This window comes from Cryptomeria japonica, chromosome 5 (assembly GCF_030272615.1).
Source record: "Cryptomeria japonica chromosome 5, Sugi_1.0, whole genome shotgun sequence".
Lineage (NCBI taxonomy): Eukaryota > Viridiplantae > Streptophyta > Pinopsida > Cupressales > Cupressaceae > Cryptomeria > Cryptomeria japonica.
Window position 1 is genome coordinate 730,552,262 of NC_081409.1, and position 26,249 is coordinate 730,578,510.

At 31.5% G+C, this 26,249-nt stretch overlaps 1 protein-coding gene across 1 annotated transcript; it reads left to right on the forward strand.

Annotated features, from left to right (window-relative positions):
- Nucleotides 1-14,031: 14,031 nt before the first annotated feature.
- Nucleotides 14,032-16,790, forward strand: LOC131069770 (probable aspartyl protease At4g16563). Its single transcript, XM_058005359.2, has one exon. The coding sequence runs from the start codon at nucleotides 14,824-14,826 to the stop codon at nucleotides 16,315-16,317; it is 1,494 nt and encodes a 497-aa protein (XP_057861342.1). The 5' UTR covers nucleotides 14,032-14,823; the 3' UTR covers nucleotides 16,318-16,790.
- The last annotated feature ends 9,459 nt before the right edge of the window (nucleotides 16,791-26,249 follow it).

Below are 26,249 nucleotides of genomic sequence, written 5' to 3' on the forward strand. Positions count from 1 at the left end.
TCCCCCAAGGTACTTGAGGGTATCTTCCCTATGCACCTTGTGGAGTGTGGAGACAAGAAATATTTTTATGGCAAATCTCTTGGTCTCCACACTTTGTTCTCTCATGTCCCCTCAATCCATGTGCTTTCTCTCCTTCAATCTTCACCCTTGATTCTTCTTCAATCTTGATTGTCCATTCACCCCCCTTCAAATCTATAAATTAGGGTCTCCTCCCCTTCATTTCATATCTCCAATTCAGGGAATCTTATTATGGCCTAATAGCTCTATAATCTTCATTTCTAAGTCCATACTATAGCTATATTTGCATCCATAATCCTCATTTGAGCATCCATCCATCTCTCACTCCACATCCTTAATCACTTGTTATGCAATTAGAGGGAGATCCACATCAACCAAGAAGGGCAAATCCAAACAATTGGAGCACAAGGGTGCATCTTCCACTTCATCAAGCCTAATCCAAAGGAGAAGGTATAATTAGTAATGTATAATGGTTTTATTTTGTGTTTTGATTGATTTATTTACATTATAACCATTTAATCTTGCCTTCCTAGTTTTAACCCTCTTGAAACTTCTCCCAATATTTTGTCATAGTTATATCTCATTGCTCTAGTTTCTAAAAATTACTGAGCTTCTAGTTAAAATAGATTTGAGGTACCCATCTATGTCTAAAAATGACCATGAATTGATCCCAAATTACCTTTAACGAACTTAGTCCTAATTCCATTTTCTTGTTCATCCAACTTGTAGATGCCTCTCCAACTAATTGATAAGCCCCACAAACTACCTTGGTTATTTTAGAATAGTTCCTTATTTCAAAATATTTTTCCATTTTTATGAGCCATTCTTTGGCTCCATCTCCTATCATGGCACTATCAAACCTTTTTCATGTGTCAATCCAACTCATTGTTCATGCAAGCACCTAGTTTTCAATATTTTGGTTAACTTCTCCTTGACCATTGTGAGCACAATGTTCTTGATCATTATTTTGGCCATTTCACTGGCTTGCTTTATCTTCATCCTCGAGACCACTTGCCCCTCTTACATCCCAATCAAGGGCTCCCATCCTTTATCTTCAATTATTATCGCGTACATTACATTAAGCTTGTTGATTTTTTTTAAAGGAAAGCAATGTGCATGACATTCTTTTTTCCCTCGTGTTAGCATGCTATATAATTTGCGGTGGCTTGATTATGATTATGCAAGAGAGGTCCAATGAAAGGGACTTGCCATTATATACACTCTTAATCATGGTTTGATTATCTTTTGTCTTGTTTACATTTTAAATTTTCCTCGTGCTCTAAAAAAGATGGATGACTCCATTCTTCTTTGTGATGAGGGGCATAATTGAGCCCAATAATAACATAATGTCAGTCTCCACTACAACATTATTCGTAAAAAGCAGAAGTGGCAAATTAACCGGCAAAAAATAATAGAAAAAAATTACCCAACATTTCCTCCATCAGGCATACAATTTATTCACCATTCTAAAACTCAGTGTTGTCACCTTGCATGTCCCTCTTTGCTTAGTGAAAAATGTGATGGTAGTAATCCAATCCTAATTAATTTTACCCTTATAGTGAAATTTCCACCTTACCTATTATCTCAATACTAACAAAACAAAAGAACCAAAAAAAAAAGAAAAGAAAAATGTTGTGTTATTAGTGCTTGCCAAGAGGTAATATTATAGTAATGATTTTTTAAAGACTTAAATAGTTATTAAAAAATTTGATTTTAATCAATTATAATAAATTATTATTTTGTTTTTAAAATATATTTCGTTCTTATTAAATTTAGATGTATATTTTTTAAGTTTATAAATTCTAAAATACATTTTTCTTGATACTAATAGACCAAATAATAATTGAGCTCTTATACACAGATATTTCAGAAGACCAACCTAACTATTATAAGCATTATTCTGGACACGTTTACGTAACAACCTAATAGAAATTTGAACCTTGCAAACGTTTTAACCGTTGTACTACATAAGTCACTTTTTAATGGATTATAAATTATTAAATATAATATTATTTAAATCAATAGAAAAAAGTTTAACACTTTTATTAGATAAAATATTATATGAAATTATTTTTAGTTTAAGTATCAAATAAAATTTGAAAATTCTCCTTTGAAGAAAATGAAATATATTAGATGACAAATACTAGTCACTATGTGACACTTATTTTTAAAATGGAAAGGTGGCCTTATATATATGATACCCATGCCCTTTAAAATAGCCCCTTAAAACAACATAAACAAAAAAAGCCTTTATAATAGTATAATCTCTTAAGAATAATTTCTCCCTATTACTATAGAATTAAACTATATCCATTGTCCCTTAAATGGTTCCCTTTGTTTATTTTTTATTAATAAATTTTCTTATATTAAATAAAAAAATATTAAAAAATAAGTAAATAAATAGGAAATAAATAAATAAGTATATAAATGATACTTTGAATAAATAAAAAAATAGGGAGCTATATTAATAGTATGAAACTTATAAAGAATAATTTGAAAATTTAATAATAAACATAAAAAATATTGGGTATAAATTTTATAGTATAAAATTAATTTTTATATTATTATTTGTATAATTTTTTAATTGAGGTGTTGAATTAAAAGTATCTAGGTTTTTGTGAAATGCAATAATTTGGATAATCTATGATAGAGAGCACCAGGACAAAAATAGATAATATTGTAGACCTAACCACAATAAAAAGAGTGAGAAAGGTGGGGAGAGGGAGAGAGAGAGTATGAGGCAAGGACAAGTGGCAACTTAGGATAGGGAGATTAAAATATCAATTCAAAAACAAAAAAAGACATCAACAAGCTAAAAAACACCACAAAATAAATTTACTATATTACTTGAAAAAATTAAAGAGATGTGTACTCATAAGATTACAACATACCATGTGTACCTAATACTAAAAAAAATACAAATATTTATTTACACATATATACATGCAAATTACACCATGAATAGAATACAAAATGAACTTGCAACAACTAAAAGTTAGTACACTTGTTGTAATTTCTAAATTTATTTTCTATAAATATTTTTAAAAAAATTAATATATGTAAAATAAAATGTATTTGTTATTATTATTATTATTATTATTATTATTATAGTTGATCTAATTTATGTATATGATATTGTTAATATTTACTATATTTATATATAAAAAATATTACTATTCATTTATAAATATGTATTAATTTATTATTTTGAAAATATTAAAATAATAATATATTTAAAAAAAAAAGTTCTTAAATCAAATTATCTTTTACAATATTAAAATATGTTAAGTTTATTAAAAGATAAGATTTTAAATTATATTTTAAATATTAAATTTAATTGAACTTTTCTAAATTAAAAAATATTTTTAAACAAATTAAAATTTTATTCTCTTAATTAAAGTGAAAGATTCAACCATTAATTTTGCTTAATATATATTGTGTGTCAAAATTTGTATGTTATTTTATTTCATCTTTATATTGTGACACTCTACTAAATTATTGTCTGCGCTTTGATTAATGAAGTAATTATAATGTAGTTTTTACATTATGCGAACTTTTACCCTCTAATATATTATTTAAAGTATATTTTATTATCAACTTAACCCTTGCACCTTGTTTTGGTGCAAGTGTTAGTTCTGGTTATGGTAGAATCACTTTATTGTCTCCAAGAGCTCTTTTAGGCAACCATTTGATTAAATACTTTAACCTTGAAGGCTAAGGTTAATGGCTATAATTTTTTGTTCCTCGTTTATCTCGTAAGCTAAAACGAAAAAGAAAGATTATTCTCTTGTTATTGAGAAGGGTAAAAATAAAATAGTTTTCATCAAGGAAGCATCTAACTCTACTTTTTACGAGACGTGTGCTATAAATTATGAGCCTAGTCCCATAACCCCTATTTCTAAGCATAAAAAGGTTAATGCCCATTCCCAATTTTGATGACTTTCTCCCTCTACGCCTTCTTTTAATAAAAAGAAAGGAAAAAATATTCCTAAGACCCCCCTAGAGGATATATTAATGTCTTTAAAGGAGAATAAGAAAGTATTAAGTTTTTCCTTTAGAAATAGAAAAAAGAATATTAAGTGAGCCTTATTTAATGTTAATATTAATTCTACTTTTGTCAATTATAAGAGAGACAATGATTGGGATAATAATGCTATGATACTAAGGAAAAAAAAAAGGCTTTTTTGTTGTCGAGGTGGTAAAGTAGGACATTCACTCTTTCTTATTCAGAGGATGATATGAGGGCTGAGGATGGAGATTTCATTCTCTTCAGGATATTGATGATGTTATGTCCCTTTCTCCTATCAAAGAGGATGTTTCAGAAGAGAGCCATGATGAATGAAACATGGTGATGATGAAGAGATCAAAGAAGACATTATGGAGGACACTTTAAATACTTATTATTCTAAAATCATTGATCTCCAAGCCAAGATTGATAAGTTGAAAGAGTTGCAAGGTAGGGTTATGGGTTGTAATAGATTTAAAGAAAATTGGGTTAATATGTATGATACTATGAAAATCTACCAAAAAAAAATTATTTTGGAAAAATCTATTCACGAGCTTGTGAAAACCATTGATGGAGTTATGAGATTGGTTATGACTAGCATTGTTACTTTCTAATATGAGATGAACAAACAAAAAATCAACAAGAGGAATATCTTTAGGTATCTAAGAAAATGAAGGAGCAGGACAGGCAACTAGTTATTGGTGTGTCTAGTTGGGACAATACCCTACAAGCTATGAGTAAGGATTGGGATTCCTTGCTTTAGTTCCAAATTTTGTTATGCCTAGTTATGATCTTATTACTTTTTGTTGCTATTTTTTTGTTGTTCTTTGGCTGTGTTTTATTTGGTTATCTTATATGGTTTAGTAGCCAACTAGTGCTATAACTATTATTTGTTTTGTCATGCAACTTTCTATTTTTTAACTCTATTATATGTAATGAACTAGGACCCTTTCATAGCTTATCTTAATCAAAAGCATATCTACTTATATACGTTCTAGATTTAAATATATAATGTTTGATTATTATTGAAGACAAGGATTATCTCTATAAATGATTTTATTTTACTTTAAAATTATTTGATTTATTGCATGGAAATATTTTGATTTTACTTCAAGAATTAGTCCATTTATTTTTTGCTAACTATTTTATTTTATTTTCACTTTCAAAAGTGTAGCAAATATTATATACTTATATGATACCTTTTAAATTTATGTTTACTATTAAAATTAAATATTAAGGGGCTTTTATGTACATGTTCTTTATAGAATATCTCTCACCATAATTAAAAATTGGATAATTTAATAATTACCATGAAACTTTTTAATTTTAAAATCTAAAAAATGTATAAATAAATTAAACTATTAATACATAATCTAACCAAAAACTAATTTCAACAAATATTATGATAAAAATCTAAATGATTACAAGTATTTTCCTTTACAATAATAAAAAAGATATATAAAAGGTAACTTATCAATACTCCAAATAATACTTCCATACAATTATAGTCTAGTCTCTATAGTTTTTCTATATGCGATTACTCCATTTTCTAACTAAATCAAGACTTGCAAGAAGGATGAAAACACATGTAAATCAACTGTGGAATTAGATGTGCATGCACATATAAACCATAATATTAAAGAAAGTGTTAGCTAACCATGTATGAAATAAAGAGTAAACACAATCCATCTCCATCCAAAATTAACATTTTTTCACATGTAAGAAAAAGAGATCACTACAAAAGGTTTGCATTGTGCTATAACATTGTCACTTAATCACCTCATTATATCAAACCATCAAAGGTAGCAAGTGAGAACTAATAATTGAGCCTAAAGAATCATGTAAAGTATTATAACATGTTATAGAGATATTCAATTGCAAACCATTCCTTACTTTACTATCCCTCCATATGATTTACTAAGCATACAATTTTACTCCTTCCAAAATTAATCTACACCACTTGATTCCCTAAACTACATCTAGACACATACATACCATATAATTAGCTCAAGGGTTAATCCTCAAAAGTGCAACAAGGTTGCATCTATAGAATTTAGGTCCAATATATGCATGTAGCCTTGAAGTCCTTTCAGGTTTAGACATAACTCATATAACTCACCATGATTTAAGAACTAGTCATGTTAAAAAATCATTTGTAGGAAGGCACACACTTTAAAAAAAGAGAAGAATCCACATGGGATCAATAAATTGGTACCTAGAAGGGGTGATGAGACCTTCCATCAAACACAAGTCAATCTTCAAATTTTATGTATCTAAAGTAAATAAAATAAATATCTCAAATGCAAAAGCAAGGGTTGAATATGTGAATTAATATCTTCTTCGGTAAGTAAATGGGATGCACAATACCCTAAGAGACCAAGTAATAGATGAGCACCAATCAAAACCATCAAGGCACATTAATCAAAATAGAGAAATAAAAGTAAATGTTATACAATTCATGTAACTTTTGTCTCCTTCATGTAGTTTTTATAACCGGGCTTTTGATTGTGCAATTATTTCCTTTTGATATTTTTGATAATTTCATTCTTGTAAAATAACTTAATCACTTTGTTCAATATTTTAAAAAAGTAAATGAGCTCTAAAACAAAAATAGGTAAACCAAAAAATCCTAAAATAATATATTGAATGTGATCAAACACAAAATTAGACTCCTAATAAGTGTAGAAATAATGCCTAGACACCTCCACAAAGTTATGTGACCACCTATATAAAAACACAATTTCACCATATTTGCAATATTTGTGGGCCCAAAAAATAATGCAATTCTACCCTAAAATCAACTTTGTGTTAATTTGCATCCATATAGTAACACAATCCTTAAGCATCACATGTCTAAGTTACAATGTGTCAATAGGTCCTTAGTTTGTTGGTGAAGTTGAATGGCTCCAAATGAGCTCACTAGGGATCAAGTCTTGTTGAGTACAAGGCTTCGACATCATTAGGGATGAGGTAGGGATCGTGTCCTAGGAAAATTTGTCAGAATGGACACCCTTCAATCTTTGGCTCTTAGTCGAAGAGGTTTCGACCTATAGGCTTGTGTCTATGTATCATATGGCTAAAAACTACTTTGGGAAGGCCTTCAATAGACTGGTGTGCTCACAACTTCATGCCTTATTGAACTATTGTGCTCGCATGTTTGAACCTACATTAATTTTTTTTTTACAATATCATAAATTAAAAACTTAAACACAGATCATATTCTTATACTTAGCCATGTCTTCCTTTGATGAAGTCACACAATTTTTATGCCACTTCACCACTTTATGGAATGTGTGATACATGAAACCTTGGTGAGAGATCTCACTAATGATATTCATTATAAGGTAATTTTGGGCACAAAAGAAGGGAAATTTAGTAAAATAAGATTAGGTGCCAAAAATTAGTATGATCTTGTTTTTTAAGATGTTATAGAATTTTTTTGGCTTGGACAAAGTCCAACTAAACAACAAGGGAATGATCGTCACATTTTTTAAAAGAATTTTTATGTGCATTAATTATTTTTCAGTGTAGTAATTAAAGATATATTTAGTGGATTAACAATTCTTGGTCAATTGTTTGAAATGATGTAGGATAATGAGAAGGTTGATATCATTCAATTTTTATTATTATATATATTTAGTTTACTTTAAAGCATGGTAAAAAATGGTATTTTATAGAAGAATTAAGGTTTATGGAGATTGTAATATCCGTGTTTCAAGAATTTAAGAGGAATTTTTTATTTTGATTGTTTTAAATTTTGTTATTTTTTAAATCTGTGTATCTATAAAAGATTAGTAGATCTTATTTGAAATATCAAATAAATTATTCTATCAAGTAAATAAAGTAATTTTTTTAATAGTTTAGGCTAAATTTATACATTAGTGATTTCAAAAAAATATTTGTTAACATGAAACAAATATTTTTGTTATAATATTATTATGTAGATAATGAAATTTCTAATGTTTATTTTCATAGTTCATATTTAAAATAAAAAGTGTGTTGTCTTTGTTACGCACTCTATGGATGAATATAACTCCTTTTGATGTTCTATCCAATCTATTTTTATATTCCCATAATTCAAAGAGTGTTCAAATAAATTATGTATTTTCTTAATACTCTTGAATTTTTCCTTCAATTACAAGGTATGTTATTCTACACTTTTCTCTTTATTACTATATCGGTATTATATGATACATTCCATCTTTCTACAACAGAAATTTCTCTCATTTACTACACTTACAATTTATATATATTCATATTGTCCCTATCAACATAGTTATTCATCATCATGCATAATTATTGGAATACAATTTAGTTTAATATAAGAAATAAATTCAAAATATTTAAAATCAATCCTATAAAATCGCTTCAAATAATATACACTTATGTAGGTACCTCTAAACAAAGTCCATAAGTATATTAATTAAATGCGTGTTTATAACTTTGGTGTGATAAAATGTAGACAATTAAGTTCAATGTAATGAATCAAAAAGTAAGATATAATAAAGACTACCTAATAGAAAAAAAAAGTAATTAAAGTGGTGTTGCATTTTTTTAGATAATCAAATAACAAAGGCCTAATTTTTTTAGACAACTAATAGAAAATATATAATTATAATAGAAAAAATTGTATGCATCTATGTCATTTTTCACTTGAATTTGTATTTGTTTTAAGGAAAAATCTTCACATGCACATGCACACACACATACAAAAAGAGGGGAGAGAGAAATAAATGGTGTAATTTTGTGCAAAGTTGAGCTCACTTTCTTAACATTTATCCATTCATATATACACAAAATTAACATGCACCTAACTTCTACCTTGTCCTTTTGTACACATACTCTTATATATTCACTTATACTCGCATTTATCACATTACATATGCACATACCTCCATACACTCCTTGGCCACTTGAATTTATTTTACAATTATGGGATTGACCTCACAATTGTAGACTTGACCCTTTCCATTTTGAAAATTTAGATTGGTCAATTGGTCCCCTATTTTTCTTCTCTAAACCAAGTACATGCTTGACATAATTTGATACTATGCAATAATGTTTAAAGACACTCAATTCTCTCTAATCCTAAGGCATTAAAGGAGTAATACACAACAATAATTTTAATTAGATGTTTTAAAGAAGTAATAAATTTGTGTGACTCTTTCTTAGTATTTTTGAATATTTGTACATATTTTTTGGGGTTGTCTTTGGAGAACTTATCTCATTGAGACAAAATGATAAACCCTTCTAAGATATTCTAAATACATCAACCCTTATATCCTATAAAAGGAGTAGAGCAATACAAAATTATATAGGCAGGAAATAAGGGAAATTTTTACCTTACACAAGGTTAAGTGCAAACTTAGAGGACAAATCTATGATTGAGAAATTGAACTAGACCAATGAATTTGACCTTTTATAGAGAACAAATTTGACATAGATTTTGTGGCATCCACTCTAGTAAAGAGATCATATTTCTTGAGTAGATACTAGTTTGATTTTCAAATATTCCTCATTGTCACATGATATTTTGCCATAGAGTTAATTACTCTTATCTACTACATTTACTTTACAAAAATGATTATTATTATTATTATCAAGTTTACTTATCCCAACAATCATTTGTTAATTTAGATTGATTTATGCTTAATTGATTATGTTGATATATTTCACTTAGATTAATCCTCATAAAATATTATTAGTCCCCACCTTAATAAATAACCATTATGAAAAAATGATAATGATTATTATTCATTTTACTTTCTATCCAATCATTTTTTTCTTCTAATAATGCTTACATTTCTTTTTGAATGAGAAGTTATCTATTTGTTAATATCACATTATCAAAAATGATTTGTTTTGAGTTTCAATTAGCTAAATTTTTAGAGTGCTTATTATAACTTTAATGTAAACCAAGAAAAATATCTCATCAAATTCATTGAACCAATAATAGTATTGTCTAGGTAAAATGACTAATCCATGACATATAATTTAATTCTATATACTAGAAAAGTTATTTATATTCAATGATGATTTTAGTTCAAAATTTTTACAAATGAACACTTAATAATTTGAATAAAAAATAAAATTTAGTGGTAGTTTTGGGTATAATAAACAAGTCTTTACAATTAGCCACTTGGATTTGAATATTTATATATTCAAAGGCATTTCCATAATTGTGAATCCAACCTCATAATTGTAGATTTGATCTTTTCTTTTATTAAATTTTAAATTTAGAGTTGGTCAATTGACCCCCTTTTTTTCCTATACAAGCCAACTAAGTACATGTTTGACAAAATTTGATACTATGTGCCAATATTTAAAGGAACTCAATGCATTCATTCTAACACATATGAGACATATAAGTTCTTTGTCATCTTAAAACATTAAAGAAGAAATCCACAATAACACATTTTGATTAGATATTTTGAAGGAGTAATAAATTTGTATACATCATTCTTAGGCTATTGCCTATTTTCTTTAAATCCCCTGCACACCTTTTTTAAGGGTTATCTAGGAAGAAGTTGTCTCTTCATGACAAAATGATAATCCTTCCAAGGTTTGTTTAAATACACCAACCTTAAGATATTAGATATGAGTAGAGAACCAACAAATTATCTAGGTAAGAATAAAGCAAAGTTTTACCTTATGCAAGGTTAAGTACAAACTCAAAGGATACATATATTTTTGAGAATTTGACCCAAAATTGTGGACTTGACCTCTAACAGAGAACAAAACTGGCATAGATTTTGTGGCATTTACTAATCGCCTTTTTTGAGGATATACTAGTTCAATTATGAAACATTCCTCATTGGTGCACACTTTTTGGCCATAGAGTTGAGGAATTGTATCTATTGTATGTTCTTTCTTAAAAAATGCTATTATAATGATCTTATTTATCAATTTCAACCATCTTTGCTAATCTAGGTCACTATATGCTTAATTGATTGCATTCATGTAATTGACCCAAATTAATCCTCATGAAAGCTTGTTAGTTTATACTGTAGATGTATAAAAATGACCATATTCCTAAATGAATATTTAATGTTCATTTTATTCTCATTCCTCTATTTAGTTAAATCTAATTTAATTAAATCACCCACATTCTTCTATTTAATTAAATAAATTATTCAATTTATTTATTTAAATTCATTTAAGCCCTTTATATCATTTAATTGAATAAATTATTTTATTTAATTAAATCCATTCTCTCTACTTTTTAATTAAATTTACATTTAATTAAATAGTTCACCCCAATTAAATAGTTCTAATTTATTTAAATCCCCAACTTGCAAACAAATTGAAATAAAGCAATTTATTTTAATTAAATCCTATTATCCCTCATCCACTTGCATTTTCCTACATCTCCCACTTGCCTCCTAACCCTCTTCCTAAATTCTTCTAGAATACCTCTAATCCTAATCAATTAACCTAAACCCATCAATTATCCCCTTTCCCTAAATTTGAGGAGGTCACTTCTCAAATTTGGAGTAAAGTCTTCCAAAGGCATTAAAGCCTTTATGCCTTCAACAAGCTAACTTGTTGAAAACCCCCAAATTTGGAAGTACTCTTACAAATTTGTCCCCAAAGTCTTCAAACCATTAATGGTTAACTAACCCTTAGTGGCATGGTTAGAGACTTTTTGCCTAACTTAACCCTCATCTAACCCAGGGGTCTCATCAAGCATTCATTGCTTTGACCATGGTTATCCCCTTAACCTTTGCACACGAGCTTATCCTTTGGGTAAAAACTTTGTCCAATGGATAACCTTAACCTAACCTTAACCTTTACCTTCTAAGGTAACCTTCATGTCTTCTCAAGCATTTAATGCTTCTTACCTCTCCTATCAAGTAGTCTTATGTTGGCAATTGTCACCATTTCATTGGTGAGAATTGCAAACATGGATTGATAGCTTTCAATCCCGACCCTTGATTAGATCATTCAATCCTGACCATCCATTGCCCTATTTTCCCTATAAATAGAGCTATCATTCCTCCATTTCTATCATCCAAGTCTTTAGCATCATACTTATACTTAATTTTAACAAGCATATAGCCTCTTTTTGTAATAGAAATTAATCTAATAAGCATTTTAGAGTATTTCTATCATCTTAGATCAAATCATATAGCTAGTATATCATGTTAGGATACTATTTTTACTAACCTTGTCATCTTATCATCTAGTTTAGTTCATTTACTAGAATCATGCATAAATAGGATGCATTCATACTAAATTCGATCAAAAGCATCCCTCGTTCTTGCATTTGTCATCCCTAAGTCACTCTGCTTAGTGATCTGAGAGCAAAGGCATTGGCTTGAGGGACCTTGTGAGATAGAGAACAATGGAACACTCCTTGGGAAGTTGTCATTCCTCATGGCTCCATAACTTGCACCAAGAGTCTCGTGGGTGTGTGGGCAAGTCCTTGAAATATTTTCACATTTTGAATTTCATCAAACCGCTTTTCCCGCATACATATACCTTAACAAATAACAATTACGATAGATAAATGATAACTATTCAATATTCATTGTACTTTCTTCCCAACCATATTTTCTTTTCTAATAATACTAATATTTCTTTTTTTAATAAAAACTTCTATATTTATTAATTATCATATTTTAAAAAATGAATTCTAACTAAAACTTTTAAATTTTATTAGAACCTTCATATAAATTAAAATATATATATATCAATTTTTATATTCAATAATTAATCTTCCCATATTCATTTGAACTAATAATAATATTACTTAGGTGAAATAACTACTCCAGAGTATCATATCTATTTATTTATTTCATATAGCTCACAAAACAATCCCATATTTAGGTATATGCACTCTTCATGTAATCGAAACTTTTTCTTTCTTTTTAACATGTTTTCATTATGAGTGCCCCACTTTAGTTCAAGGATAAAAAGTGTCTCTAATCATGATATCCTACGGTGATAAGTTTAGCGTGCATGCATCATGCAAACATAGTACTAGAATGTAGTCCATAACGATAATTATGAAAAACAAATAAATTAGTTATAGATAAATAAATTAATTATAGATATTTTTTAATGTTTTTATAAAAATTATGATATAAAATGTTATCTTTGTTTTTATATTAAAAGTAGTAAAATAAGGGTGGTGATCCTTTATGTTACTAGCAGCTTACCAACAAATATCAAAAACCAACCAATCAGTGACTATATCATTAAGGAACTTAAAAAATTCTTTGTAATTCCCTTCATTGTCAACATTTTTGACCAAGACTTTTTTCTACAAGAAGTAAAGAAGAGTAAGTGTGAGTAAGAACCTTGCCTTTACCTTGGAACACATGCTCATATTGTAGGATTTAATGGCAAAGTGCATATTGTAGGGTTTAATGACAAAATGCATATTGTAGACGATCTAGATGATGATATTTCAAATCTTCTACAATATTTTAAAAAACTTTTAAATTTATGTAATTATTAAATATTAAGAAAATTTTATGTACATAATCAATATAAATTTAAATAAATTAATAATATTATAGAACATATTTCATATTATTAAAAAATGATCTCATTTTACTTTTAAATTATTAAAATGACTTAATTTTATCTATATCATTTTTCATTTCAAAAATTATATTTAGTAAAGAATTATTTCATTATATATAATTTCTTAATAATTTTTATTAAGATGATTACGTCACTTCACTGTAATTAGGGCTAATAAAAAAATGGTGTTTCTACAGCTGTTCTGTATGGTGCTTGATGTAGCTGTTACTGTAATATTATTATGTAACAGGTCCATGTTGAGGAAGTTAACCGACTACTGGTCCCCCTCCTCTAATACTTATACTTACGTGTAACTGTAGTCTAGTCTTGTCTCTATAGTTTTTCTCTGTACACACTTACATAATCATTTCTGAGTTTTCTTTTGTGGGACAACAAAATTATGGTTTCAAATGCAAGGGGCAGCTAAGCCTTGGTACTCCTATTCCGTATTATTTGGCTTATGTCAAAAGCAAACTCCATTGGTGAGTAGTGCGTTACAGCTAAACAATTGCAAACTCTTCTCTTGGAATTCTATTTTGCATCTCGTCATTGTGTAGATAGACTTCAGAACCAAACCAGATAAAAGACAAGATATGCAAGTGCGCGACTTCCAATATTTATGCCCATATCAGATATGAAGTGTCTTGAACGGAATCGTATGACTGTGAACAGCTGTAGTCTGGACCTCAGTTTGAGTGAATAAGATCCAAGTTACACCGAAGATTCTGCCCATAATCTCACTTCCTTTTGTATCTTGTAGATGCATAGCTTTCTCAATCTTTTTCCTTGTGTTACAATCCATTCTTGTCAGAGATTGTGATCAATAATGTAGTGACAGTGGAAGGAAAGCTCACGCATTCAGTACAACAGTAAACTGAGTTGCAGTGCATTCTTAATATCCTTTTACGTTCATAAGTATTAATATTAATAATGATGCATTGGACATTCCCAAATTGTTTCATCCTAAAAGGTCAATTTCCATCCACTAGGCAACCGACAAATCTCTTGAAATGTAGGACCAGTGATTAATGGATTCTGTTCATCTCTGTTGTGCGTTGCATTTTTGAATTTTCCCATTCGAAAGCAGGAATCTTGATGGGATTAGTAGCCTTAAATGTTCACCAACTTCATTAAATTTTATTCGATAGCATTTGATAACCATTAAGGCCTGGTGAACTTCAGTTTTGAAACTGTTCAGGCGGTGCTCCTGTTAAAGTGAGCCCGGGTATCATCAATTTTGTAAGGGATTCATTTACTGTTTTGAAAAAATGGGTTCTGCTATTGTAATCCAGGTTTCGCTGGTTGTATTGTGCCTGCTAGAAGTTTTGAGAGGCTGTGTGTGTGTTGGGGAGGAGGATAGCGGTAATTTGGTGGTTGGTCTGAAGCACAGAGGCTTCGGGAGCATCGAAGCCAGGAGAAATCCCTTTGAATTGCTGAGGATATCAAGTAACAGGAGCTCTATTAGGCTTCATGCTCTAAGGGCGGGAAGAACACGTCACCATCAGCGTGGGAGAAAAAACCATTCTCTGGATGTCTCTCTGCCTCTGAGACCGGCAAGTGACTACATAATCCCTCTAATGCTGGGCACGCCGCCACAGAGGCTTGAAGTTTTTATGGATACAGGAAGCGACCTTGTATGGGTACCGTGCTCAACCAATTCGAAACGTTCTTTTGAATGCATCATGTGTGAAGGTTTAGACATCCCTATATTCTCTGCATTTGATTCTCATTCAATGAGACGTGAATCCTGCGCCAGTGAGTTATGCTCTGCTATCCATAACTCAGACAATCTTAATGATCTCTGCATAATGGCTGGATGCCCATTTGATACTGTAGACATGAAGCCTTGCCAGAAATCCTGCCCTCCGTTTTATTATGCCTATGGGGATGGCAGTTTAAAGGGTAGGCTGATTAGAGACAGGCTTACGGTCAACTTGGCCAAAGGTGGGAGTAGAAAAATCACCAACTTCACTTTTGGATGTGCAAAAATTTCACTTGGGGAGGCGGTAGGGGTTGCTGGATTTGGCAGAGGGAGCCTTCCTTTCCCTGCCCAATTAGGTGAAGCGGGGAGCAGAGGCTTTTCCTACTGCCTTGTCAGCCATAGGTTTGATGATAATCTCCATATCTCCAGTCCTCTTATGTTTGGAGACTCTGCCATCCCCAGGCAAGGTAAAGTCCACTACACCCCCATGATCAATAACTGTAAGCATCCTTATTTTTACTACTTGGGTTTAGAAGGAATCAGCATAGGAGAACACTGGCTCAAGCTCCCTTCAAGCCTGACTGCATTTGATAGTGAAGGGAATGGGGGTTTGATCATCGACTCTGGCACCACTTTCACCATGCTTCCTGGGTCCCTGCATAGGAAAATCTTGAAGAGGCTCAAGTCTGCAATTCAATACACCAGGTCTTTTGAGCTTGAGGAGGCTTCTGGGCTTGATCTCTGCTATAAGTTTCCCATCGCAAATGAGCCGCCTTCGTTTCCAAGCTTCAAGCTTCATTTCAAAGAAAATGTCACTATCACACTTACTGCAGAGAATTACATGTTTGTAATACCTGATTCAGATGAAGATACTACCACTAATACTGGCGCCGCTTCGGCAAAAGTGGGGTGTCTGATCATTTCGAGCAGTGGAGATGAATTATATGGACCTGTTGCTGTCCTGGGGAATTATCAACAGCAGAATTTGCATGTTATTTATGATATAGAGAAACAAAGGGTTGGATTTCTGCCAAAAACATGTTCTCCAGTCGCCCACTGATCTCTCGCTGTCTCTCTGTTTCTCTCTCTCCGTCTCTCTGTCTCTCTCTCCCTCCACACTGTTCCTGTTTTAAGTCAACAGTATCTATTTTGAAGAGCTTAAATGCATTCCACAAAAGCCTCTGGATTGCAAGCATCTCAAAACTTGCAATTGATGTTTCGTGCAATATACTACCAAAAGAAATTTGGAGTTTGGTCCAATCCCAGGCCTCCAAACAGTTGTAACTATTTTCGCGTTGTCATTGCCTTGGCAGACTGTAAATTCTTCAACAGGCAGACAGCCGTCCATTACAAATATGCAGTGCAGCCACTAATAGTACCGCCTTGTTCATACTGTTTATAATCAAACGATGCATTAAGTTCACCAGAATTTGAGTCTCATGTATGAATATACAGAAAATAGCTTTTGGTTGTAAGGAACAAATTTTGAATTCCTTATATGTAACATATAATATATATGCTTAGCTACTGGAATACAGTCCCCGCGGTGCCTGAAATGCCTGCTTGTGAACACTGAATGACAGGTCCTAAAGATTTATTCCGTTGCGTACTGTCCTTAACGACACATCATATATATTCAGTTCGAAATGCATTCTCGCTAAGCAGAGGTTTTTTCTAAAATGTAAAGCATGATTAATTCATCAGTGTAGATTGTTTTCCATATCCACCTCCAGTTAGTTTGGAAGTGGCTAGAATAGATTGAAACTTCAAAGTATCTATCAGTGCGATAAGTTTTTTCTTTGTATAAGGTCAAACTTTTCATTTCAAAAAGTGTTTAAAAAATTTATAGTGTTAAAAATATCAACATCACTGTTAGACTGAAACAAAGGTGTATATCAGAATAGTAAATTTTTTCTTTATATAAGGTCAATCTTTTCTTTTCAGAAAGTGTTTTAAACTTAACTATCTCAAAAATCTCAACATCAACAACAGTGATTTGAGATATTGCCATGAGAGGTGTTGCAAAACAAATATCAATTTTTAAGTTTCAGAAAATTCACAGAGAAGTCTATTAGAATTAGAGAAATTGTAAGCAACTACATCTGTTAGATTTCAATGTGCCAGTTGTTTTCAGAAAACTGTCTTTAATCCAAGATTGGTTTTAACTATTCCAGTCTCCAGAGCTATAACTGAGGTAATCCTTCAGGATTTGTGCACATATCTTCTAAATCCCTGTTTATCCATATGTGGTTTTCTCTTACTGATCTCTTAGAGCTTTTTCCATGGGATTTGTTTTTGAGAATTCTTTGTTTGGCTTTCTTCATGCTGGAAAATTAAGGATTCAAATTCGTGCTGAGCCTTTTGCATTCCTTTTGAAGTTTTAGATCTAAATATTGTTTTTAAAGAAGCAGTTATTGATGTGAAAAGAATATGATTAGTGTGTGATGCAAGGAGACTGCTTGAATGATATGATTTTGAGCAAAAACTTCTTGGCTCTGAGGACTCATTTGACTATTCATTTTCTCTGTCTTCCGCTTTGTTGTTTTCTTCTGGGGTATGATTTTGAGCTGCTTCTTTTGTGTGCTACGGTTGCCCTTTGCATGCATGTCCTCTATTATTTACGCTTGATCAAGGAGGCTTTGCGTTAGTGATTAGATATTTTCTCTATATTTAGGCCAACTAATTGTTGGTAGGTTTTTGAAAGTTAGTTACTCTGGATCTCATTGGGTAGCTTCATTGTTATTATGGTTGATGCATATGTGAGTGGACATTTGTTTACCTTTGTAAAGGTCCGTTGATTCTTAAGAAGTTGCCTTTGATTTGTGCTTCTTTGTTATTATGGTTGCGTGCGGGACACACCCTAATCAGACGACCATATACATGACAAAGCCTACACTGAATATAATCTATGGGATGCTGGTATTCAATTATCTTCATCTCATATATAATTGGGCAATCCCTGCATATAGTTAAGATCCCCAAGAAACTTGATAAATTTGATGCAATAATGTACACTCCTATTGTTCCTCCAATTTTTTCGAGGATGGATTCTTATCAGTATTCGCCAGAAAGCAAGACTGGCACAATGTTCAGAAGATATTTTAGGATTCAAGGTAGCTACCAGTGCTGCATGAACAAAACTGAATTTTCATCAATGAGGGGTCTCAAAGAACTAGGTCCTTTTTTGTTTGGTCAAAAAGATTTCTACGAATATTCCTTTGGCTAACGAAACTACTTAGAAAACCTCAAGGTTTTCAATATTCTTGCATCTAGATTTTCAATGTTCATTGTTTTAGTCTCGGAAAAGCCTCAATAAATTTGTAGAGAGAAAATTACAATTGGTGGGCCTTCTATCCTAAGGTAATAACTATTTTATGTTTTTGGTGAGGAAAGAAGACAAACTAATCTTCCTATGAAAATGGTGCTGAATGAACTGGAATTTATCTTTGTTACATAGCTGAATTATTTCAGGGAAGACTACAGATTTGAATGAGAGAATGGAAATTTAAGAGTGGGAGTGCCCTTGACCCTCCCAAAGGCGATATCCTTGTTCCAACCAGTGGTTAACTGTAAAGGAAGATTCCTGGTTCAAAGGGGGAAAAGGACATGGACCTTACCACATTAGGCAGGAAGGTAGATTATAAAACATCGCATGTCAGAATCCTAATCTGGAATTATGAAAATTGTGATTGAATTTTTCTGCTCTGAATAGCTTATGTCACGTGATCATCTGCTGAAGGAAACCAATATTGGATAGATTTCCAATCACAGACTAGTAAGATACCATTTTCAGTATGGTTTAGGTTAATTGCTGCAGATTTAGAATTTCTTTTATTAGAACTATGTTTATTATTCCCCACTTATTTTACATATATCCCTTGTATTTTACGTTGAGAAACACTTATCAACAACTCTGCACCAAATTTATGAGTGAATTGCCCACTGGGAAAAAAAGCATTTGTTCAGTCAATTTGTGTATATCCACTATTTTTTCACCATGTTAAAGCTATCAAGTTTTAAACTTTTCCATTTCAAATGTAGCACACATTCTACTCCATCTGTTGTTTCTTTGTACATGATGTAAAGACCAAATAAAATTGATTTTTTTAAAGTCCTTTGCACACATTGTAGAGACCAAACAAGATTTGGGAACGTGTTGAGTATACACACGCAAAAATAATTGATCTCAACTGAAAATTTGAACCAAAGTGGACTTCAAAAATTATTATTACCCTCTCAAATTTTGGTGGCAAGAAGGGCATTTTATAAAGGTAGACCATGCGTTACAGACATGTCTGGCACAATTTTGGCTTTGATAATGAGTTTAGAGATGCACATTATTTTATAAGATCTTGAAGAAAATCTGCAGTACCAAGATGAAGATGAATTGTCTTGCCGACATGATTTCTTTATGGTAGATGTCTTTGAATGTCCTATCGATGGAAGTTGTGGTCATTAGATATTGGTTTTCAACACAAATAAGTAGGCCCTTTCTTATTGCAGAGGATAAGAGTGTTATGCTGCATCTTTATGCCTTAGTTTCATGTCACTTTGCATGACTATTGTAAATTCATAGATTTAGCTAACAATTTGTCGCTATTGATGCACTAGCTGACATTGATTACGAATTATCACTCCTATTTGCTACACTCCAATGACTTAATATTAGTATTGAGCCATTTCCCAAGGATTTTACTACCCTAGGACTATGCGGCTGCGTCTATTCTGGCTCCAAAACGGACCTTTCGTACAGCATGTTAGCGACAGGTTAGTCAATTGCAGCTGTTAATTGCAAAATCGATGGTGTAAAATGCGTGACTAACATGCGTGTTAGTCAATCTGTACTGTCGTTTTGAAGCCAGAATAGACGTGTCCATTGTGCTAACGGTTTTTGGATAAAACCATTCTAGTGATCTAGTGCTCTCAATTTGAATTTCAAATCCTTTGCTTTGCTAGGTCAACATTATAGGAATATGGATGTTAACCTTTTGCTTGCACACCAAGTTGTCTGTTGAGGACTTGTCTTGAAGGATATCATCTTATATCATTTTAACCATTGATAGATCATCAAGGTGAGAGCATCTTGCATTTGCATATAGAGCATTAGTCATGACAATCTTAGATTTGTCTTAGTATACTTAGTTTCAATTACATTAGCGTTGCACTCTGTTTTTGTGTCTTTGATCTGTCACGAGGTCTAACTGCTATCAAGGAAGCTAATGATTTCCCCTCTATCTATAGTAGGCTCTAAAAACACATAGAAGGCTCTAAATGTGTTTTTAGCACCACCAAATTTTCAAATATAAGGGTTTAGTGAGGAAATGGCACACTTCCAAACATTTGGGAATCAAAGATATGATTTCTTTCTTGAATGGAGATTGATGTTGTCTCCAAGGTCTTTATGATGCAAGTTATTAGCTTTGTGGGACAACTCAAGGGCGATTATATGATGTTTTACAAGGTCCTTGGCAAAAGTCACCTCAATCTTTAGTTGAGAGGTTAAGTTGAGCTTATCATGGACTTCAGATGAACAAAGACGTAGTAGCATATACACGATCGACTAGTAGCAAGTAACGTCAACATGTAATCTACCGCTGATCAACTAGAAAACAAAGGACTACGAGAACAAATAATCAGTTAACCAAGTTTCTCTGCAATCTGCAGTTGCACAACCAAAGCAAGAATTGGTGCTATCCTCAAGGAAACATTCAACAAGAGGAGCTCCAACCCATCACACATCATAGTCATGTATAGTATGAGTCTAAACACTAGCAATTGACAAGATTTCGAATATTTTTCTTTATATTCATGTAAAACAGAGTTTGCTACAGGTATAGCACATGGAAAACGCTTCAGAACGACAAGATCCAAGACAATAAAAAAACCTAGTTTAGAAGAAAATTGTAGAACTCCCAAAAGAAAAACAAACCCAAACTTCTATCTCCTCCACAAACTGATCTACTTTCTAATGCCTAATGTATGATGCCTTGGTGAGAGCTTTTTCAGTCTGACATCTTCCATATGGAGCCCAACACGTTTTACAAACACCTAAATTAATTAATCATTTTCAAATTGGGTCCAAGCATGCATATTGGTCAGACCTTGCACGACTGAGTCTGGAGCGTGCAAGTTGACCTAGGGTTGTACCAGGCCGTCAGCAGGGGAGCAGGGTTATGCCAGCAGAAGAACAATCAACCCATGCTTGTCTTCAGAGTACGTTCCCCAATCGTTCGATTGTTCATTTGAGGCAAACCCGCCAAAATAAGCCTGCACTCGAGCCATGCCTTAATTTAATCTCTATCCAACCCCACGTCTGTTCCCCAAATTAGGGGAAATGCTTTTAGTCCTGCAAAATTAAGAATAAGACCTAAAAATCTGGTGAACAAAACAAAAAAGGATTGAAAACGCATTTGCAGGCTATTAAAAATGCTTAAACAGGCAGGACTTAGCCGTAAAAGGATTCATGTGTGAGAATAGATCAAAATCGTGCATTTGGTAAGTCAAAAAGTGTCTCGGCCAGGTAGATAAACCCTAGACGTGTGCAGTAACGTCACTGCTTCAGGGGAGAGGCCGTCGATTTTAATTCTAACGATAATGCACTTTTTCTGCTTGTTTTATGGGGTCGGGTGATGGTGAACACATGCCATGTTGTGATTGGCCAAGAGAAGTGAATAGGTAACATACGGCAACATATTGGAAAGTATTGCTTAAGAGCATTTTCATTTGGAATTCCTAATTTTTTGAAGTGCACACATACACCATGACCACCACATACTTGAGAATGGGAGTTTCGAGTCTTCTACTCAATTTTCCAATTTGATTGACTTTGACTTACTCTTTTAAGAAGAAATAAAATGAAAGATTTTTAATAACATTTATGATGTCAAAGTAGTCTATGAGATCTAAGAGTAGCATAGGATATTTTAGCATTAAAGTCTTATAAGATTTGTAATCTTCTTTTAAGATCAAATCTTTTTTTGAATTTTGATGATAAAGATTACAGCTTTATCCAACTTTACCTCAAATAAGGTGTTTAGATTATCAACTTTCAAGGTGTCTTCATAACTAATACATATGTTGTTGTATGTTAAGCACTCCATGATAAGTGTCATTTTTTCTTCATCGTTCCCTTGTTCAACATATTCTTTTTTCCTGCTCTTTAGGCACCATACATCTACTATTTTCACATTTAAGGTGATGAGAGCTAGTCTTTAGTTGGTCTATCAACAAATTTTCTTTCCACTTAATATTTATTCAAATGTACGCTTTTTCCTAATGGTCCTACATGGGGTTAAATATTTTAATATTGTAAGTTATTTTGTGCCCTATTTCTTTTGTTCACATGGTGTTCCTAAATTTTTCTCCACCCTTCTTTTTTATTTGCTCAATATTGTTTTGCATGAATGCATATAAGCATCCCACTTCTTCACATATTTGTCATTTTTGTTTCATCTTTGTGTTCTTTCTTCTAGAAGCAACATAAAGAGACATCACAAAATATTACAACGATAAAAAATATAATCTTTAATTGGATATAAATAAGGATATTATAGGAAACCAAACCAAACCAAAAGTATTAAAAGTACATTAAGAATGATATATGAGGTAAACACTTGAGAGAAAAAACAACAAAAGAGGAGTTTCTTGTTTTTTCTATAAATTAGGGATAGTGTTATAAGACATAAATAGGTATAGGCAAAAACAAACATTTTTTGTAGATCTTGAAGGTGAAATTCAATAATGGACAAAATTGGAAAACAACATAGTGTACAAGGATAGAACCATAGGTGCAACATAGTTCCAACCATCAAAAAACATTTGCTATAAGACCTTGATCAGTGATTGAGTATTAGTTTCAAATTTCCAATTCTTTAATGTAACATTTTAACTAGTCAAATAGTCAAAGTTAATAACACAACAAATACTATACAAGCTCTTTCTCTTCTCAACATTTTTATTTTTGCCTCAATTACTCAAACCTCTATCCTTATTTTACTCTCGACTCTCTTTAAAAATCTAGATTTTAATTCATTGAGGGTTTTATCTTAAAACCCTCTATGTGTGATGCATTTATTTCCTTTCATTTTGAAAATATTAACTTCATGCCTATTGTTTTAAGGTATAATTTGTTGTTCCCAGTTTATTATAGTACACATTGCTTTTTGAATTATTGTACTTAACTTTGCATACCTAAGAAAGTTTTTAGGCATGTGGGTCATTTGTTGAGATTAGGTGTTTCACACCTTGCAATTTTTAAGAAAATTGTAATTATTTAATTATTGTAATGTGTTGTAATATTTGGTTGGAATAGGGCCCATGTTGGAGGGAATTTCAAGATGCAATGAATGACATTATTGATAGTTATATTATGATAGGTGAAAGAAGGCATTGAAGCTTCTGAGGGTTACATACTATACTAGGAAGAACACTTTTGATCAACTAAAAATAATTATGTAAGAGATGTGTATGTGTAATTATTGCTCCTACTTGAAGCACTTTAAAGTTACATTCAACCCTTTTGGTAGCAAGGGTAAAAACTATTCATCTAGGCTTACATTATATTCCACAAAAGAGTACCTCTTTGAGGAGGCACATGGGTTCAACTTGGACTAGTTGGAACAAGACTAGCCTTGTGGTTTTGGGAATCCATGTTGGTTTATTTGGCTTCCTTGGTCTATAAATTGAATGCATAAGGAGATTGTATGATGATTTTGTTTTGAGATTATATTGTTGAATTGACTCTAAAATTTTTTAAAAATAAAAATGATTAGACTAGAATTGATATTGTATTCAAACCCTCTTGTTCAATTTAATATATTGAGTGTGTTTTTGTTATTGGGTTTTCACAAGGCATGTCTTGTGTTCTCTTTGTTGTTACTTTATAGAAATTTGTGTTTTTATTCTTACTTGCATTGTTTCTCATATGATTAGAGTCATATCAAATCTAATTTTATTTCATTTAATATGAGATCTAATTAATTGTTAGATCCATGGGAGGAGATGTTATTCGATTAATCTTTGTTTGTGTGGGAGCTTTGCTTAGGTGACGATGTTTTTCCAATATAAATGATAGCTAGCACATCCAAAATGAAGATTAAGAATTTCAATGATACGAACTTAAAGCTTTGGAAACTCAAGATGGAAGATCTTATTAATAGAGAAACAAGAGTTTGCAATTTTTAGTCAAAAGATTCTCTAATAATTTTGTTGAAGATTGGATAGTGGTTGATAAAAAAATAGAGTTTGAATGTTCACTTTTTTCTTTTTTAATTCATTGCTCTTGAATGTATTAAGAGAAAACACCAACCAAAAAATTGGACACATATTTGAAACTTGTATTAGAGAATCCTTTGTCAACAAACTTCTTTAGGAAGTTGTTTTATTGAGGATTGGTGGTGGTGATTTTGTAATGGAGTAGTTGAATGATTTAAATATTGTGGTGAGCTAGATAGCTTTTATTGAAAAGATGGATAAGTAAGACTAATGTATTACCTTGACAGATTATTTCCTAGGAATTATAGGACAACTTTGTCATGACAATTAGTAGCATTGTCTCCAAACTTAAACTTGAGGAGGTGGTTGGTGTTTTATTGTTAGAGGAAATGAAGTGGAAGATACTCTGGTTTTTAGAGGTTGTTAAAATAAGAACAAAAAAATACAAAAGATAAGAGATCAAAGTCTAAGAGGAGATCTAATATTTTTGGCATATTAAAAGTTAAATGTTGGAACTTCACAAAATTTGGTCACCTAAGGGCTTAAAAGAGAAGGTTAAAAGAGAAGGTTAAGAAGGAGTTCAATGATGATTTAGATTTGAAGACCTCAAATGAAGACATTGATAATGTCTTTGTTGCAACCCTTACTGCACATGCACATGAGAATGCTAGATAATTGATATTGGAGCTTCTTTCTACATGAATCCATACAAGCAATGGTTTTTTAACTATGAAATCATTAATGGTGAAAAGGTCAAATTGAGATATTATTTTTCAAGATTATTGGTCTTGGTAGAGTTAATCTCATGTTTGGAGATGGAAAGGCAAAATGTCTAATTTTTTTTGCAGAACCTCTTGTTTGTAAGTAAAACAAATTATATGAGTGTATAATTAGTTTTCAATAATGAAGAAGAGAAGATGAAACATGGAGCCATGGTTTTGGTTAAGGGAGTTTGTTTCGGAAATTTGTTTTTCTCCTTGACATGAACATTCTTATTGAATATAACTATTTTGAGATTATGTTTCTTAAAATCATAAGCATCTCTTTGATAAATTGTGTTGTGGAATGAAAACATGGGGCACCTTAGTGAGAAAGACCTTAGGGCTTTAAGATGTGAAAATATGGTAGATAGGTTAGTTGGCCATTCCTTGGATTTTTAATTCTATAAACATGGTATTTCTGGAAAGTAAAATCATGTTAAGTTTTATTTAATCTATGCTACATTTATATGGATTTTGAATTTTGTTTAGTAGTAATATATTTGGGACTCATGTTGATGCACCTTCACTTAGAAGATCCTTGTGCTATGTTTCTTTTATTGATAATTTTTTTATTTAAACATTAGTATTTTTCCTTAGGTAAGAATTTAGAGTTTTTTTATAGATTCAGTGAGTTCACAGCTCTTGTGAATAACTAGACGAAGAAGATCAAAACCTTGAAGATGAACAATGGCAAAGAATTTCGCTTAGAAAAAAATAATTTTTTTTTGTAAAGACAATAGAATTGTGAGATATAAAATAGTTCCATACACATCAAAAAAATAAAATTATAAAGAGGATGAACATAATGTTGATGTATCAAAATTTTGAGCACAACATATGATACATTCTAGTATTTAATTAATACATCTCTTACATCAAGAATTGTTGATAAAACCTCAGAGGTTTTAGATGTGTAGAAAACCCTCACTTGAATATATCATTTTCTTGCTGGAAGACATATGTGCACATGCCAAAGGAGAAGAGATCAAAGTTGGGCTTTAAAGAAAAAAAATGCATA